The sequence below is a fragment of the Haematobia irritans genome, chromosome 1, assembly GCF_050003625.1.
Source record: "Haematobia irritans isolate KBUSLIRL chromosome 1, ASM5000362v1, whole genome shotgun sequence".
Lineage (NCBI taxonomy): Eukaryota > Metazoa > Arthropoda > Insecta > Diptera > Muscidae > Haematobia > Haematobia irritans.
Window position 1 is genome coordinate 258,044,268 of NC_134397.1, and position 20,506 is coordinate 258,064,773.

Genomic DNA, 20,506 nt, shown 5'->3' on the forward strand with positions numbered 1-20,506 from the left:
AAATAATTCAGCTGGAGGTGTGCGGCTACTCCAGACATGTGTTCTTACTTTTCATCATCCTTTCCTATTCCACATCGACACCTCTAGCCACAAGTTCTTACTTGTCCTTCTATCGTATTCATTAGCAAGAGGTGTGCGATCACTCTAGTCACGTATTCTCCTTTTTCTCATCGCCTCCTATCCCTCAGTTAGAGGTGTGCGATCACTCTAGCTACTCTGGAAGTGTGCGACTACTCCAGACATGTGTTCTTACTTTTCCTCATCCTTTCCTATTCCACAGCTAGAGATGTGCGACCCATCTAGCCACGAGTTCTTACTTTCCTTCTATGGTATTCATTAGCAAGAGGCGTGCGATCCCTCTAGTCACGTGTTCTCCTTTTTCTCATCCTCTCCTATCCCCCAGTTAGAGGTGTTTCTACATTACCTCATTCTCTCCTATTCGTCAGCTAGTGGTGTGCGATCACTCTAATTCCTCCATTTTCCTCCTTCTAACTTATTCCTCATTTAGAGGTGTGCGAGCCACGTATTCCTCCACTTCCCCTTGTTTTATTATTCCTCAGGTAGGGGCGTGCGACCACCATGTCCAAAATAACAGGTTGGCTGATAAGTCCCCGGTCTGACAGATAGATGGCGTCGCTAGTATTAAATGCATATTATTTTTATATAGTACCAACATTCAAATGATTCGTGTCAAAATTTGACGTCTGTAAGTCAATTAGTTTGTAAAGGTGAGTACTATGTTCGGTTTTCGAGTTGAAAATCACTTTATTTTCGCAATTACTTTTCCTGAAACAATTAAAATTATAAATGAAAACAAACATATTCCCATAGTGTCTTGCCGAAATTTAGAGGAACAAGAAACTGCGCATCAATTGAGTTAATTTATCTGCTTTATATTGAACTGTTTTAATAAAGTAACCGCGAAAATTTCAACTCGAAAAGCGAACATAGTACTTACCTTAAGATAGAGCGTCTTTTGTGAAGCAACTTTTGTTATTGTGAAAAAAATGGAAAAAAAGGAATTTCGTGTTTTGATAAAATACTGCTTTCTGAAGGGAAAAAATACGGTGGAAACAAAAACTTGGCTTGATAATGAGTTTCAGGACTCTGCCCCAGGGAAATCAACAATAATTGATTGGTATGCTAAATTCAAGCGTGGTGAAATGAGCACGGAGGACGGTGAACGCAGTGGGCGCCAGAAGGAGGTGGTTACCGACGGAAAAAAATCCACAAAATGATTTTGAATGACCGTAAAATGAAGTGTTGGTCATATCATTCTTCAATATTTGGATATGCGGAAGCTCTGTGCAAAATGTGTGCCGCGCGAGCTCACATTTGACCAAAAACAACAACGTGTTGATGATTCTGAGCGGTGTTAACTCGTAATACACCCGAGTTTTTCCGTCGATATGTGACAATGGATGAAACATGGCTCCATCACTACACTCCTGAGTCCAGTCGACAGTCGGCTGTGTGGACAGCGACCGGTGAACCGTCTCCGAAGCGTGGAAAGACTCAAAAGTCCGCTGGCAAAGTAATGGCCTCTGTTTTTTGGGAAGCGCATGGAATAATTTTTATCGATTATCTTGAGAAGGGAAAAACCATCAACAGTGACTATTGTGTGGCATTATTGGAGCGTTTGAAGGTCGAAATCGCGGCAAAACGGCCCCATATGAAGAAGAAAAAAGTGTTGTTCCACCAAGACAACGCACCGTGCCACAAGTCATTGAGGGCGATGGCAAAAATTCATGAATTGGACTTCGAATTGCTTCCCCACCCACCGTATTCTCCAGATCTGTCCCCCAGCGACCTTTTCTTGTTCTCAGACCTCAAAAGGATGCTCACAGGGAAAAAATTTGGCTACAATGAAGAGGTGATCGTCGAAACTGAGGCCTATTTTGAGGCAAAACCGAAGGAGTACTACCAAAATGGTATAAAAAAGTTGGAAGGTCGTTATAATCGTTGTATCGCTCTGGAAGGGAACTATGTTGAATAATAAAAACGAATTTTGACAAAAAATGTGTTTTTATTTGTTATACCGGGGACTTATCAGCCAACCTGTTAGTTGTGGAGAGCCGCAAGATTCGATAGCAAGTTGAGGACTGTTAGGTCTCGCTTCACCGCATCCACAGATCCAAATCCGTCATAACCACAGGCTCCATACCAAATTAACTCTGTAACCAAAAAATGTCTCACGACAATAAAGCCTATTAACTTAAAACCGTAATAACCGTGCCTTCTCCTTATCTCAGTCTAAAGAGTAAATTTCTGTGACGTACCCCGGCCTCCGAAAATCTTACTCCAGCCAAGATCAGAAAAACCTATCGCTACAATCTATGGACCTGTATGGAAACTAATTTTTTTTATTAAGGAAAATGTGATTATCGCTGCATTAAAAACTAAGCACTAAAACTGGAAACTAGGAGCCACTCATGGTTGTCTCAGAGTTGGTTTCCTTCTTGTCGTTTGACGTATGCTTTTGTTGAGAATGCATGAACGAAGCTGAATTCAGACACTTCAGATGTCAGTCTGCAATTGAATCATTGGGATTACAGCAAGAACGTTAGAAATTCTAACATAGAGAGTTCGATTTGAAGTTCAAACTCTCAGACTTCAATCTGATATTCAAATTCTGAGGCTAGAATGGGAAGTTTAAACACTGTGATATCGGTCGGTTGCCTCAACTCTAAGACATTCTTTTGAAGTTAAGAACAAGAATGTTCCAATATGCAGTCAATCTGCAGTTTTCAGTCAAAGGCTTCAGCCTGCAGTTCATTTGGGTGTCATCTAGACATTCGAACAACTCGAATACTGAGATTTGAAGCCTAGACTTGGATGTGATGTTTAAACAGCGAGACTTCGATTTGAAGTTCAAGCTCTGAATCGATATTCGACAGCAAAGTCGCAATATGAAATATGATTTTGTTCGCTCGGGATTGTCGTACGGGATCCATTTGTCAACACCAGTAATAATGTGATACAAAACCCTTTAGGTCGCCTTTAGAAGCTTTTCTTTTTATTGAACACTGAGGCTTCACTATGCCATCCAATCACTGCAGGTAAAACGCGATCTCCCTTTGACGGCCTGTAGTGTAAACATCTCGTATACACGTGCAAAAAATTGATTTGAAACTTAAATTCTGTAGGGATTTACTCGCATTATTTTATGGAAGTTTAAAATATCCACCTACATGAATGAAATATAATAGTTTTCTCTGGAAGCCTCTCGATGCGACTTATTAGAAAATATATAAAATTTCACGTGGAATTTAAGAAAGGTACTAAAACAAGAAGATGGGTTCAAATCATACGCTTTCCGGAAATAAATTTAAACATTTGTTTGAAATTTTAATTAAAAGAAAATTTATAAATCTTTGCGTCAAAAAGTTTTTTTCATTAAACTTAGAGTACAAATTATGGAAATTTGCAATCCTCCGTTAAAGTCTATATCTTTGAGCTAAGGCCAATTGTCCTTAAAGTAAAGAAACACATTTTTGATTTAAAGAAATCGTCCTTAATTTACTGAAATATTGAATTATTAGATTTAGAAATAGTTCAAATATAGGCTAAGACGTACGAGTATTTTGTATCTTTTGTTAAAAGTTTTTTGGAATTAAGAAAACCTTTTTATACCCTTCACAACAGGATGGGGGTATATTAACTCTGTCATTCCGTTTGTAACACATCGAAATATTGCTCTAACATCCCACAAAGAATATATATTCTGGGTTGGGTGAAATTCTGAGTCGAACTAAGAATGTCCGTCCGTCCGTCTGTTGAAATCTCGCTAACTTCCGAACGAAACAACCCATCGACTTGAAACTTGGCACAAGTAGTTGTAATCGATGTAGGTCCGATGGTATTGCAAATGTGCCATATTGGTCCACTTCTACGTATAGCCCCCATATAAACGGACCCCAGATTTGATTTGCGGAGCCTCTAAGAGACGCATATTTCATCCGATCTGGCTGAAATTTGGTACATGGTGGTGGTATATGGTCTTTAACAACCACGCAAAAATTGGTTCACATCGGTCCATAATTATATATAGCCCCCATATAAACCGATCCCCAGATTTGGCTTGCAAAGCCTCAAAGAGAAGCAAATTTCATCCAATCAGGCTGAAATATGGTACACGGTGTTGGTATATGGTCTCTAACAATCGTGCAAATATTGGTTCACATCGGTCCATAATTATATATAGCCCACATATAAACCGGTTTGCGGAGCCTCTTAGATAAGAAAATTTCATTCAATCCGGTTGAAATGTGGTACGTGGTGTTAGTATATGGTATAGTCTCTAACAACCATGCAAAAATTGGTTCATATTGGTTTATAATTATATATAGCCCCGATATAAACCGATCCCCAGATTTGAAATCTGTAGCCTCTGGGAGGAGCAAAATTCATCCGATTCGGTTGAAACTTGGTACGTGGTGTTAGAGACTATATGTCTCTAACAACCATGCCAAAATTGGTCCATAGCGGTCCATAATCATATATAGCCCCCATATCAACCGATACCCGGATTTGGTTTTGGAGCCTCTTGAGGAGCAAATTTCATCCGATTAAGTTGAAATTTGGTACATTGTGCTAGTAACAGGTTGGCTTATAAGTCCCCGGTCTAACAAAGAAAAACACATTTTTTTGTCAAAATTCGTTTTTATTATTCAACATAGTTCCCTTCAAGAGCGATACAACGATTATAACGACCTTCCAATTCTTTGATACCATTTTGGTAGAACTCCTTCGGTATTGCCTCAAAATAGGCCTCAGTTTCGGAGATCACCTCTTCATTGCAGCCAAATTTATTCCCTGCGACCATCCTTTTCAGGTCTGAGAACAAGAAAAAGTCGCTGGGGGCGAGATCTGTAGAATACGGTGGGTGGGGAAGCAATTCGAAGCCCACTTCATGGATTTTTGCCATCGTTCTCAATGACTTGTGGCACGGTGCGTTGTCTTGGTGGAACAACACTTTTTTCTTCTTCATATGGGGCCGTTTTGCCGCGATGTCGACCTTGAAACGCTCCAATAACACCATATAATAGTCACTGTTGATGGTTTTTCCCTTCTAAAGATAATCGATAAAAAGTATTCCATACGCATCCGAAAAAACAGAGGCCATTACTTTGCCAGCGGACTTTTGAGTCTTTACACGCTTCGGAGACGGTTCACCGGTCGCTGTCCACTCAGCCGACTGTCGATTGGACTCAGCAGGGTAGTGATGGAGCCATGTTTCATCCATTGTCACATATCGACGGAAAAACTCGGGTGTATTACGAGTTAACACCGCTCAGAATCATCAACACGTTGTTGTTTTTGGTCAAATGTGAGCTCGCGCGGCACCCATTTTGCACAGAGCTTCCGCATATCCAAATATTGATGAATGATATGACCAACACGTTCCTTTGATATCTTTAAGGCCTCTGCTATCTCGATCAACTTCAGTTTACGGTCATTCAAAATAATTTTGTGGATTTTTTTGATGTTTTCGTCGGTAACCACTTCTTTCGGGCGTCCACTGCGTTCACCGTCCTCCGTTCTCATTTCACCACGCTTGAATTTTGTTGATGTCCCTGGGGCAGAGTCCGGAAACTCATTATCAAGCCAAGTTTTTGCTTCCACCATATTTGTTCCCTCCAGAAAACAGTATTTTATCAAAACACGAAATTCCTTTTTTTTAATTTTTTTTTCACAATAACAAAAGTTGCTTCCCAAAAGACGCTCTAAAGACGCTCACAAACTAATTGACTTACAGACGTCAAATTTTGACACGAATCATTTGAAGGTTGGTACTATATAAAAATAATATGCATTTAATACTAGGTTAGGCTAGGTTAGGTGGCAGCCCGATTTATCAGGCTCACTTAGACTATTCAGTCCATTGTGATACCACATTGGTGAACTTCTCTCTTATCACTGAGTGCTGCCCGATTCCATGTTAAGCTCAATGACAAGGGACCTCCTTTATTTTATATTTATGCATTTACTACTAGCGACGCCATCTATGTGTCAGACCGGGCACCTATCAGCCAACCAGTTATATGGCCTTTAACAACCATGCCTAATTAGGCCCATCTCGGTCTATAGTTCTATATATCCCTCAGATAAACCGAAGACGATGTTAAATAGTTTTATGATACCTTGCCATCGGAAAGTATTTCAACATCCCAAGTAATTCGATTGTGGATGACAGTCTTTAGTAGAAGTTTCTACGCAATCCATGGTTGAGGGTACATACATAATAGGCCGAACTTACGGCCGTATATACTTGTTTACTTTAAATTATCTGTTCAAAATTATATCTTTTTTAAACTGGCATTTATTTGAACGTGAATATCATTATTATTAATATGTCGCAAAAAGACAAAAAAAATCCATAAATGAGATTTGTAACCTCAATCATCCTAGATTTTAAGCTACATAGGTCCCTAAAAAATGTTTATGTTAAAAAAGTAGTATCTTTGGCTCGGAATCCAATACCACAACCCTTAAGGAAAAGCCAACATCTTTGGATCGAAATAAGCTATTTTTGGAAAATCGATATTTTGATGTGTTACAATGGCCCACACCCATCAACATTTTACGGATGTGGGTATAAAAATTTAGCAAAACAAAAATCGATATCTGTTTGATTTCTGTTTTTATTTTTTAAACATTTTTCCCCAACAATTTCAATTTTATAATTTTTGACCAAAGCCTTTGAAATGAAATTTTACGCAAAACCCAACACTGCATTTCCACACTTAATTTGCAAGTCTATTTTTTAGGCCAACATAATCAACTTAAAACAATTTTATGGAATGAAATTAACCAACTATCTAAATGACAAAGAACTCAGGTGTTTTAAAACTCTTCTAAATTGAACAAAAATAGTTAACATGAAATTTGAGAATACCCTAAGCCTCAATAATAAAACCAGAAAAACAAAAAACTGTTAGCCCAAAAATTTTGCCAAAGCTTCATAATAAGTTTTCTAATTGATAAAAATATATAGAGGAGGACAAACATATATGTGCTTATAAGCACACACACTCTCGTACATTCTCCTGCAAATACAATTAAAACAATTCACAAGAACAACCACACATCCATACACCCATGGTGTATTCCAGTTATCCACACCCACCACACATGAGTGGGGGAGAATTTTAGATGCTGGAGAGAGAGGCCATAAAAGAGAGATTATAAATGTGTGAAATGATACATCCATTTGCTATGGCCTTCCTATCATTGAGGGGGGTTTTAATGCAGAGAAGCCATTAACATCCTACAATAGGATTTAATATGGTCAACATTAAATTTGGCATTCTCTTGATCATCCTCCCCCTTCAGAAAATAGTAAAACAGGTCTATGTGCAAGTCGCTTGTAAGGATAATGACTTTGTTTGACGCTATTTATAGTCATTATCGTTGCCTGCTTTGACCAGTTCTCCCCGACAACAGGCAAAGATAAATACCTCATCATTCCAGATAGTTTTCAAGTTAGTTTCTTCAGACTACCTTTTACAATTTTATTCATTTTGGAGTCGGGGGCCTGGAATGTTTGCTGCACATCTGACCTGTCCAGTGGCAATTTAAGGACAACCCTTCTTATAACCGACTTTATATAAAAAGGGTGGTCATTTAGCAAGAGAAACAAATAAGAACATGGGATATACTAGGGAAATTTAGACTTGATGGCACGAAAAACCAAATCTTCCAAAACTCTTGAAAATATAAAAAAATCGCTATAGATTTATGCTGAGAAAGAATTTGAGCACTTCAAGAGCAAAGAGTTAAGTTTGGATGCTAAAATTGTATGGTATGCATTGAAATTAGCCTACCATAAAGAACTTATTTTGCCCAGTGTAGTCTTATCCCATGCCGACAAGACGAAAGGGTCACATATCTCTTTATCCGATTATCAAATTTTGTGTTAAGAAGATACACTGAACTTACTCGCCAAAATTAAATTAAACCAATCCTCCCCTTGAGGGATTTTTTTACTTCAACATATAAAAGTCTCAAAATAATCATATTATTTCTACTAAATTAAAATAAAATTGTAAAATTCCTACAGGCTATAACTTGGACATTTCAAACTGGCCTTTTTTTTAAGAGCAACCTGTATGGCCACTTATTCCAGCAACCATAGTAGTTTTATGGTTGTGAACATCTATTTGTGTTTTTGACCAGATAGGAAACTTAAATTGCTTGGTAAAATTTTTAGGTAGTTGGCCTTGTCGTTGGTTGGTTCTTATTTTTTCGTTGCTTTGGATAAAACAGCAATCACTTTAATGGCAATTATACGCTTCAATGCTTACTCTCCACGTACTTGTTCTCGTCTTCATGGCACACATGGCCTTGGACATCTAACAAGGAAGGTAATAAAAAAACAGATATGCCAAAAACGAAAAACCAAAGCAAACTTTAACCTGAGAAGATTTTATTAAAACTAAGAGTTTGGCTAAAAGCGTTCATCATCAATTTATCCAGAATGCATATGTGATATATTCTTCATATGAGTACAATGCCCTGAGTTAGACCCTGTTTCTATAGTGCGGGTTTTAATGGGTGGTCTGTCTGGTCTGGCAGTGTCCTCGGACAAATCCTAAGAAACTTTTGATATGTGACAGTAAAATCACCACTGTATAATGGTCTGTGTCTTCTTGGTTTTTATAATGAACAAGCATACCAAGCATTTTAATTTGAAAATCAATTGAGATAAAAATAAAAGGAAATACAATAATCAGGTTGTATGAGAAAACTGGAAGAAGAATACTCAGGAACTATTGAACTAGAGGTAATGCGAGTTTTACTGTAGGCAAATGTGGAGAGGAAAAATGTGTTATGCTTACTGTATTGGAAAATTGTATTGGGGAATTTCGGTATGAATTGACCAGCTTTGTTAATGAATGTAATAGATCAAAATTTTTGGGATAAGCTTCTAAATAGAAATACAATTTTGACAAAATTTTTTATAAAAATAAAATTTTGACAAAATTTTCTATTGAAAGAAAATTTTAACAAAATTTTCTATAGAAATAAAATTTTAGCAAAATTTTCTATAGAAATAAAATTTTCTATAGACATAAAATTTTTAAAACATATTCTATGAAAATAAATTTTTGACAACATTTTCTATAGAAATAAAAGTTTTTCAAAATTTTCAGTAGACATAAAATTTTGACAAAATTTTCTATAGAAATAAAATTTTAACAAAATTGTCTATAGAAATAAAATTTTGACGAAATTTTTCTCTAGAAATAATATTTTGACAACATTTTCTATAGAAATAAAATTTTGACTAAATTTTCTATAGAAATAAAATTTTGACAAAATTTTCTATGGAAGTAAAATTGTTTAAATGTTAAATTGTTAAATGTTTTATAGAAATAAAATTTTGAATAAATGTTTTATAGAAATAAAACTTTGAAAACATTTTCGAAAGAAATAAAAGTTTTACAAAATTTTCTATAGAAATAAAATTTTGACAAAATTTTCTATAGAAATAAAATTTTGAACAAAAAAATCTAAAGAAACAAAATTTTAACAAAATTTTCTATAGAAATAAAATGTTCTATAGACATAAAATTTTTAAAACATATTCTATGAAAATAAATTTGTGACAAAATTTTCTATAGAAATAAAATTTTGACAAAATTTTCTATAGAAATAAAACTTTAACAATATTGTCTATAGAAATAAAATTTTGACAAAATTTTCTGTAGAAATAATATCTTGACAACATTTTCTATAGAAATAAATTTTTGACTAAATTTTCTATAGAAATAAAATTTTGACAAAATTTTCTATGGAAGTAAAATTTTTACAAAATTTTATATAGAAATAAAATTTTGAGTAAATGTTTTATAGAAATAAAATTTTGAATAAATGTTTTATAGAAATAAAACTTTGAAAACATTCTCTATAGAAATAAAAGTTTTACAAAATTTTCTATAGAAATAAAATTTTGACAAAATTTTCTATCGAAGTAAAATTTTTACAAAATTTTATAAAGAAATAAAATTTTGACTAAATGTTTTATAGAAATACAACTTTGACTAAATTTTCTATAGAAATAAAAGTTTTTCAAAATTTTCAATAGACATAAAAGTTTTTCAAAATTTTCAATAGACATAAAATTTTGACAACATTTTCTATAGAAATAAAATTTTAACAAAATTGTCTATAGAAATAAAATTTTGACAAAATTTTCTCTAGAAATAATATTTTGACAACATTTTCTATAGAAATAAAATTTTGACAAAATTTTCTATAGAAATCAAATTTTGACAAAATTTTCTTGGAAGTAAAATTTTAACAAAATTTTATATAGAAATAAAATGTTGACTAAATGTTTTATAGAAATAAAATTTTGGAAACATTTTCTATAGAAACAAAATTTTTACAAAATTTTATATAGAAATAAAATTTTGACTAAATGTTTTATAGAAATAAAATTTTGAAAACATTTTCTATAGAAATAAAAGTTTTACAAAATTTTCTATTAAAATAAAATTTTCTATAGACATACAATTTTTAAAACATATTCTATGAAAATAAATTTTTGACAACATTTTCTATAGAAATAAAATTTTACAAAATTTTCAATAGACATAAAATGTTGCCAAATTTTCTATAGAAATAAAATTTTAACAAAATTGTCTATAGAAATAAAATTTTGACAAAATTTTCTCTAGAAATAATATTTTGACAATATTTTCTATAGAAATAAAAATTTGACAAAATTTTCTATAGAAAAAAAAATTTGACAGAATTTTCTATGGAAGTAAAATTTATACAAAATTTTATATGGAAATAAAATTTTGACTAAATGTTTTATAGAAATAAAATTTTGAAAACATTTTCTATAGAAATAAAAGTTTTACGAAAATTTTCTATAGAAATAAAATTTTGACAAAATTTTCTATAGAAATAAAATTTTGAAAAAAATTTCTATAGAAACAAAATTTTCTATAGACATAACATTTTTAAAACATATTCTATGAAAATAAATTTTTGACAACATTTTCTATAGAAATAAAAGTTTTAAAAAATTTTCAATATACATAAAATTTTGACAAAATTTTCTATAGAAATAAAATTTTAACAAAATTGTCTATAGAAACAAAATTTTGACAAAATTTTCTCTAGAAATAATATTTTGACAACATTTTCTATAGAAATAAAATTTTGACAAAATTTTCTATAGAAATAAAATTTTGACAAAATTTTCTATGAAAGTAAAATTTTTACAAAATTTTATATAGAAATAAAATTTTGTCTAAATGTTTTTTAAAAATAAAATTTTGACTAAATGTTTTATAGAAATAAAATTTTGAAAACATTTTCTATAGAAATAAAAGTTTTACAAAATTTTTTATAGAAATAAAATTTTGACAAAATTTTGTATAGAAATAAAATTTTGACAAAATTTTCTCTAGAAATAATATTTTGACAACATTTTCTATAGAAATAAAATTTTTACAAAATTTTCTCTAGAAATAATATTTTGACAATATTTTCTATAGAAATACAATTTTGAAATAATTTTCTATGGAAGTAAAATGTTTACAAAATTTTATACAGAAATAAAATTTTGACTAAATGTTTTATAGAAATAAAATTTTGTAAACGTTTTCTATAGAAATAAAAGTTTTACGAAATTTTCTATAGAAATAAAATTTTGATAAAATTTTCAATAGAAATATAATTTGCTATAGAAATACAATTTTGAAAAAAAAATTCTATAGAAATAAAATTTTAACAAAATTTTCTATAGAAATGAAATTTTCTATGGACATAAAATTTTTAAAACATATTCTATGAAAATAAATTTTTGACAACATTTTCTATAGAAATAAAAGTTTTACAAAATTTTCTATAGAAATAAAATTTTAACAAAATTGTCTATAGAAATAAAATTTTGACGAAATTTTCTCTAGAAATAATATTTTGACAACATTTTCTATAGAAATAAAATTTTGACAAAATTTTCTATAGAAATAAAATTTGGACAAAATTTTCTATGGAAGTAAAATTTTTACAAAATTTTATACAGAAATAAAATTTTGACTAAATGTTTTATAGAAATAAAATTTTGAATAAATGTTTTATAGAAATAAAACTTCGAAAACACTTTCGAAAGAAATAAAAGTTTTACAAAATTTTCTATAGAAATAAAATTTTGACAAAATTTTCTGTAGAAATAAAATTTGCTATATAAATAAAATTTTGAAAAAATTTTCTATAGAAATAAAATTTTGACAAAATTTTCTCTAGAAATAATATTTTGACAACATTTTCTATAGAAGTAAAATTTTTACAAAATTTTCTCTAGAAATAATATTTTGACAATATTTTCTATAGAAATACAATTTTGAAATAATTTTCTATGGAAGTAAAATTTTTACAAAATTTTATACAGAAATAAAATTTTGACTAAATGTTTTATAGAAATAAAATTTTGAAAACATTTGCTATAGAAATAAAAGTTTTACGAAATTTGCTATAGAAATAAAATTTTGATAACATTTTCAATAGAAATATAATTTGCTATAGAAATACAATTTTGAAAAAAAATTCTATAGAAATAAAATTTTAATAAAATTTTCTATAGAAATGAAATTTTCTATGGACATAAAATTTTTAAAACATATTCTATGAAAATGAATTTTTGACAACATTTTCTATAGAAATAAAAGTTTTACAAAATTTTCAATAGGCATAAAATTTTGAGAAAATTATCTATAGAAATAAAATTTAAAAAAAAAATTGTCTATAGAAATAAAATTTTGACAAAATTTTCTCTAGAAATAATATTTTGACAACATTTTCTATAGAAATAAAATTTTTTTACAAAATTGTCTATAGAAATAAAATTTTGACAAAATTTTCAATGGAAGTAAAATTTTTACAAAATTTTATATAGAAATAAAATTTTGAGTAAATGTTTTATAGAAATAAAATTTTGAGTAAATGTTTTATAGAAATAAAATTTTGAAAACATTTTCTACAGAAAGAAAAGTTTTACAAAATTTTCTATAGAAATAAAATTTTGACAAAATTTTCTATTGATATTGAATTTTGAGAAAATCTTAATTTTATAATTAGAAATAAAATTTTGACAAAATTTTCTATAGAAATAAACTTTTGAGAAAATTTTATATAGATATAAAATTTTGAGAAAAGTTTCTTTAATGGGTTTTGCAATCTATAAGTTATTCCGGACGGAATGTCGGTGTTTGTAAAGAATCTTACAGGGTGTCGGATCGATACGTCTTGTCGGCTATGACTAAATAATCGGTAAATGTGTTATCGATCCCATAAACATGCAGCAGTATCGATTATGCCTTCGGACTTAACTTATAATGTGCACAATATATGGGATATGTTCGACACGAGCACTGTCGTCCGGAATAACTGATAGTCTGTAAAGCGCATAATGAGCTGAACATAGAATCGGGAAGCATTCATTCGTCACCAGTGGCCTCCCTAATGGACTGAGTAGTCTAAAAGAGCCTAAAATATTTGACTGCCACTTGTCTTGTTTTGCATAATATGTACTTATAAGTACTACGAATAGCTGAGTGAATAATTAGCTATAGTCGAAAAATATAACAATAGTACAAATTAAACAGTTCAATAGGATAAAGAATTATTTTAAGTGAACAAAAAATCTTACACAGGCAATTCCAACATGAAAAAGGATATAGGATAGAATAATCCAGTCATTACACAAACAAGCAGCTATTGTACGCATTCAGAGCGAACCTTTGCAATTACAAATGAAAATACCAACATACTTACAGGAATTTGTTGCAGACAATTACAGTGTACGTAGGTAACTACCTTCAAAATATGGATGTTTCCATAATATTCGATGGTTTCAATTAAAATTAGTGTAATTCCAATAGCTGAAGTACTACACCCAAAGAGAAAATACTAACCTCAGAAAATTTTAGTTAAAAGAGGTTAGTTAAAAGGCCTGTCCTTAATTATTTGTATTTCTAACCTAAATCACATAGTGGTCAGGGTATAATAACTTTGATCTGCAAAAAAATGTGGCTATCAGAAATATAGATTTGAGGCTCAAAAAATATATACCGATTCACATATATAGAAATAAAATTTTTTCAAAAATTTTCTATAGAAATAAAAGTAAGACAAAATTTTCTATAGAAATAAAATTGAGACAAAATTTTCAATAGAAATAAAAGTTTGAGAAAATTTTCTATAGACATAACATTTTTACACAATTTTCTATAGAAAAAAAATTTTGACAAAATTTTCTATAGAAATTAAATTTTGACAAAATTTTCTATAGAAATAAGATTTTGACAAAATTTTCTATAGAAACAAAATTTTGAAAAAAAAAATTCTAAAAAAATAAAATGCTGAAAAAATTTTCTATAGAAACAAAATGTTGACAAACTTTTCTACAGAAATATAATTGAGACAAAATTTTGTAAAATATTTTATATAGAAATAAAAATTTGTAAAAATTTCTATAGAAATAAAATTTTGACAAAATTTTCTATAGAAAACAATTTGGACAAAATTTTCTATAGAAATAAATTTTTGTGTTTTTTGTTGATATTGATATTGACTTCCAAAAATACATAAGGAGAGCACACCATTAAGACCTATTTGTTCTTCGATAGACTCGCCATCGTACAATTTAAGTAAATACATAGTAGGTATATTAAGAAATATAACACTTGACTCTAAATATATTGTTAAGGACTCTGCGGATTTTAAGACAAGATTGGAAAATATGACGATTGAAGATGATGAAGTTTTAATATCCTTTGACGTGGTGTCATTATTTCCAAGCATTCCGGTAAAGCTAGCAATTCAGACGATTGAAAGAAAATGGACCATAATTGAGCAATATACGAACATGACGAAGGATTTATTCATAGATTTAATTACATTTTGTATCAAGGACACCAGATATTTTAAATTTGAGGACAAGATTTATGAGCAATTAAAAGGTATGCCAATGGGTTCCCCTGCTTCACCAATTGTAGCAGACATTATTATGGAGGAACTTTTAGACGAAGTATTTAAAAATATTACTAAACCACCGATATTAACAAAATACGTAGATGACATCTTCGCAATCATAAAGGCATCAGAAGTCGACGAAACACTAAAGGCCTTAAACTCATTTAATAGACAAATTCAATTTACAAAGGAATTAGAACAGGACAATAAACTACCATATCTTGACGTAATAATACATAGACAAGGAAACCAACTGAGACTAAATTGGTACCAAAAACCAACGGCTTCTGGGAGACTGCTCAATTTTTACTCTAAGCACAGTAAACGTATAATAATCAATACAGCGACAAATTTCATACGAAGGATATTTAATATTAGTGATCCAGAATTTCATTCTGAAAATGAAAATAAAATTAAACGAATTCTCCAAGACAACAATTTCCCACAACGAACGATATATCAACTCTTATCGAAAGTAAAAGCCAACCTACACAACAACCGAGAATTGACCAAGAAAAAGGATTCAAAAATATACAAACCAGTGACATATATACCAAACTTCTCCGAGAGACTGTCCAAGTCTGACATATACAATAAAGAAAAATATCAACTCGCGTTGAAAACTACAAACACTGTCATCGGATTATTTAGTAAAACAAAAACAAAAATTAAGAATGAAGACCAACACAACGTAGTATATAAGATAAAATGCAACGGTGACAAATCCAACTTATGCCAAAAGACATATATTGGTACGACAATGACAAAATTAAAAACAAGATTGTCTTCACATAAATCGGATACAAAAACAACAGACAAACCAATGTAACAAAAAACAGCACTTGCGGCCCACTGTACATTGACTGGTCACAAACCTAACTTTAATAACGTAGAAATCCTATGCAAGGAAAACAACTACAGACGAAGATTTACTCTGGAAATGTTACACATAATTAACACTCCCACTAACGAGAGAATAAACTATAAAAAAGATATTGAGAACTGCGCGAGAATATATCGACATACGATACAAAAACACAGGAGAAAGTGATCACCAGTAGAAAACCAGACAGCGAAGTAACAAGACATCGGATAAAATGTAAATGACAATAGTTTGACTTTAATTTGTGAATTTTGTAATTAACTTTTGTTTAATTTTGTAATTTGTAGCCTTGAAAACGGTCTGACGAAGTCAACCGAAATATCGGAAAATAAAAAACTAGAAACCAACAATTTCGAGTTTAATTTATAGACCTACAGCCGAGATTATGAGATAAAAATCATAGAAATAAATTTTTTTCAAAAATTTTCTATAGAAATAAAATTTTGACAAAATTTTCTAAAGAAATAAAATTTTCACAAAATTTTCTATAGAAACAAAATTTTGAAAAAAATTTCTATAGAAATAAAATGTTGACAACATTTTTTATAGAAATAAAATTTTTTCAATTTCTATAGAAATAAAATTTTGACAAAATTTTCTATAGAAAAAAAATTTTGACAAAATTTTCTATAGATCTTAAATTTTGACATAATTTTCAATAGAAATAAAATTTTGACAAAATTTTCTATAGAAATAAAATTTTGATAAAAATTTTGACAAAATTTTCTACAGAAATAAAATTTTTTCAAATGTTTTCTATAGAAATAAAATTTTGACAAAATTTTCTATAGAAATAAAATTTTGACTAAATTTTCGATAGAAACAAAATTTTGAAAAAAAAAAATTCTATAGAAATAAAATGTTGAATAAAATTTTGACAACATTTTCTATAGAAATAAAATTTTTTCAAAAATTTTCTATAGAAATAAAATGTTGATAAAATTTTCTATAGAAATAAAATTTTGACAAAATTTTTTATAGAAATAAAATTTTTTCAAAAATTTTCTATAGAAATAAAATGTTGACAAAATTTTCTATAGAAATAAAATTTTGACAAAATTTTTTATAGAAATAAAATTTTGACAAAATTTTTTATAGAAATAAAATTTTTTCAAATATGTTCTATAGAAATAAAATTTTGACAAAATTTTCTATAAAAATAAAATGTTGACAAAATTTTCTATAGAAATAAAATTTTGACAAAATTTTTTATAGAAATAAAATTTTTTCAAATATGTTCTATAGAAATAAAATTTTGACAAAATTTTCTATAGAAATAAAATTTATTGTTGTTTTTGATTTCAGCTTAAAACCATGCATTGACTAAACTACAAGTGTAGCTTAACCGCCAGAGGCAAAGTATGTTTGTCAAATTTATTTGGCCAAAGCTCTATACACTTCAAGATGGTTGGATGTACAGCTGTTTCGGAATTACCACATTCCTCATCAGCATCCTCTACTTCAGAAAATTTTCGATAGAAATAAAATTTTGAGAACATTTTTTATAGAAATAAAATTGAGACAAAATTTATTATATAAAATTTTGAAAAAAATTTCTATAGAAATAAAATTTTGAAAAAATTTTCTATAGAAATAACATTTTGACAAAAATTTTCTATAGAAATAAAATTTAGACAAAATTTTCTATAAAAAAAAATTGAGAACATTTTCGATAGAAATAAAATTTTGAGAAAATTTTCGATAGAAATAAAAATTTTAGAAAATTTGTTATAGAAATAAAATTTTAACAACATTTTTCTATAGAAATAAAATTTTGACAAAATTTCTTATATAAATAAAATTTTGACAAAATGTTCTATAGAAATAACATTTTGACAACATTTTCTGTAGAAATAAAATTTTCTATAGAAATAAAATTTTGATACAATTTTCTATAGGAATAAAATTTTAACATAAATTTTCTATAGAAATACAATTTTGACAAAATTTTTCTATAGAAATAACATTTTGACAAAATTTTTTATAGAAATAACATTTTGACAAAATTTTTTATAGAAATAAAATTGAGACAAAATTTTCTATAGAAATAAATTTTTGAGAAATTTTTCGATAGAAATAAAAATTTGAGAAAATTTTTTATTGAAATAAAATTTTAACAACAATTTCTATAGAAAAAAATTTTGACAAAATTTTCTATAGAAATAAAATTTGGCTAACATTTTCTATAGAAATAAAATGTTGACGAAATTTTCTATAGAAATAAAATTTTGACAAAATTTTCTATAGAAATAAAATTTTGACAAAATTTTCTATAGAAATAAAATTTTGACAACATTTTCTGTAATAATAAAATTTTGACAAAATTTTCTATCGAAATAAAACATTGACAAAATTTTCCATAGAAATAAAATTTTAACATAAATTTTCTATTTCCTATTTTGAGAAAATTTACCCAAAAATTGTGTCCCCATCCCCGAATAAATATCTGTAGGCGTATTACAAGATTTGCATGCCAGGCATATGACAATATTTCTCTCACCCAAAATTTATATCAGGTACTCTTGTAATATATCTTTCATATAGGATCCGATTTAGGTATAGCTCCCGTATATATGTGTCACCAACTTATCAAGAAACGTTTTACAATATCCTCATGTATTTATAATATTATTGTTTCTTTTTAAAAACCGGTACAGAGATCTTAATATCTTTGCATTTGCCTAATTGCAAAGGAAAGACCCATATTTTATGGGTAGATGGCAAACAATTTACGAATAAATAGAATTGTCTGTTGCATTTAATTGCATAATTGTGGTGTAGTTTAGCTTACATTGACTGCAATGGGAATTTTAACAGCTTGTTACGGAGCTCTTATTGTCATCGGGTAATTTAAATTTTACTTGTGTAAGTCACAGTTCGTAACCTCATTTAGTGAATTTATATCAAATTGAAAGAGAAAAAAATTAGTTAATAAATGAGAGTAAATGCAATAGCTAAACGCAAGAAATGATTTTTTTTCGAACGAACAGAAGAACATTTTCACTTCTTTTTCGGCTACGCTTTTTTTTTCTTCCTTCCTCCATTTCTTATCAAAAAATTTTAATTATTTCACACAAAAACGTATCACTTTCGTAAAAACTTTTACGACAAAATTATAAATAATATTTTACTTGCTTTTCATCAAAAAAAAAATAATAAAAGTTTCCTGAAATTTACTAATTTGATATTTTTTCGCAATTTTTAAATTACTAAAACCCGTGAGAGACACTCTTTACTCACTCACTTGTGGAAAACATTTTAAATGCTCATTCAATCATTTACTCCTGCGACCATTCACACCCAGAAAATAAACCTCATCCTATCCACCAGCCATTATACCAGGTGTGTAAGCGGTGGGTGGGTGGCTAGTAGCACTTTGAAAATCAACACTTTCTACAACTCTTTTGAAACTCATTATTTCTCAATACTTTGTAAAACTTTTATTAATTCTTATTAACTTTAACCATTAGTAGGAATTACGTCGTTCTAGCAATGCGACCAACAAAAGTACCTAAAATTTTTTTTTGGGATGAAGTCGAAAATGGTCATTCTAAATGAATATCGCCTTATTTTTGTAGGGGTGGTGTGGTACCAGAAGTTTTGTGAAGTTTTACTACCATTTTTAACTGTTGTCGACAATCATCAACACCTCGTTTTTTGAGTGATTAACACCTGCTACACAGAGATCCTTAAATTATAAAGAACAACAACAACAACAATCTAACAGCAACTTAGGAATAACAGCAACAGTATGAACCATCATCATCATCATCATCATTACCATCACCCATAGCAACCCTTTTGAGTTACTTTCCATTCTTGGTGTTTTTGAAAACAAATTAACACCTCGACACAGTAAAGCAAGAGAAACATAGCGTGAGAGAGATAGGGGGGAGAAAAAGAGCAACGAATGATGTAAAAAGTTTGCTTAATCTTAACTACTCTGGGCACAAAGTACACTCACACATCTGCAGAGTGATGTCATAAAATTCCAAGCTCACATAACCCTTTGGCCAAATACATCTCTCTTTCTCTTTTATCTCACACCACTTAGAGTGTTAAGTTTTATGTGACACAAAAGTGTTTGGCTGGTTTTTAATGATGGAGGGAGTAATGGTCAGGTATGCGAATGAGGTTTGAGGTTTCATCGAGAAGGCAAGATACCACCTTTTGGGGTATGTTAAGGTTTTCAACGTAATGATCAATTTTTAATTTTTATTAACTAAAAACTCTTAAAAATGTCCCTCAACACTCACATAAATTCCAGTATTTATGAGGTACTAATCCCTTACAAAATATTTGTGAAAATAGTTGAGAGCTCAATGAGCTGGGTGGTTAATTTGGGAAAGTTTTCTATGTTACATGAAAGAGAGATGGATCAGTTGGGTAAATCAAATATACCACACACAATTCTTTTACTCGATAATAACCAATTATTAGAATAAACTAAATATCTATGCAAGGGAGAATACACACAATTTTTTTTCTTACTCAATCACGAAATTAATTGATCCAATTAATTATTTAATTGAAATGTCTTCAATCAAAGAAATGATAGTATCAATTAAAAAAGTAATTGAAGATCAATTAAAAAATTAGTTGGTCCAATTAAAAAAATAATTAAAAATA

At 29.4% G+C, this 20,506-nt stretch overlaps 1 protein-coding gene across 1 annotated transcript; it reads left to right on the forward strand.

Moving 5' to 3' along the window:
• Nucleotides 1-13,772: 13,772 nt before the first annotated feature.
• Nucleotides 13,773-19,670, forward strand: LOC142235912 (uncharacterized). Its single transcript, XM_075307162.1, has 3 exons — nt 13,773-13,820; nt 14,612-15,220; nt 19,605-19,670. The coding sequence occupies exons 1-3, from the start codon at nt 13,773-13,775 to the stop codon at nt 19,668-19,670; spliced, it is 723 nt and encodes a 240-aa protein (XP_075163277.1).
• The last annotated feature ends 836 nt before the right edge of the window (nt 19,671-20,506 follow it).

Bases quoted from the DNA above. Each gene is read 5' to 3' on its own strand.
- LOC142235912 (XM_075307162.1), top strand. From the start codon at position 13,773: ATGAAAATACCAACATACTTACAGGAATTTGTTGCAGACAATTACAGT. The intron at 13,821-14,611 runs GTACGTAGGTAA...AAAATACATAAG, and splicing joins TTGTTGCAGACAATTACAGT to GAGAGCACACCATTAAGACC. The intron at 15,221-19,604 runs GTAATAATACAT...ACAATCTAACAG, and splicing joins ATAAACTACCATATCTTGAC to CAACTTAGGAATAACAGCAA.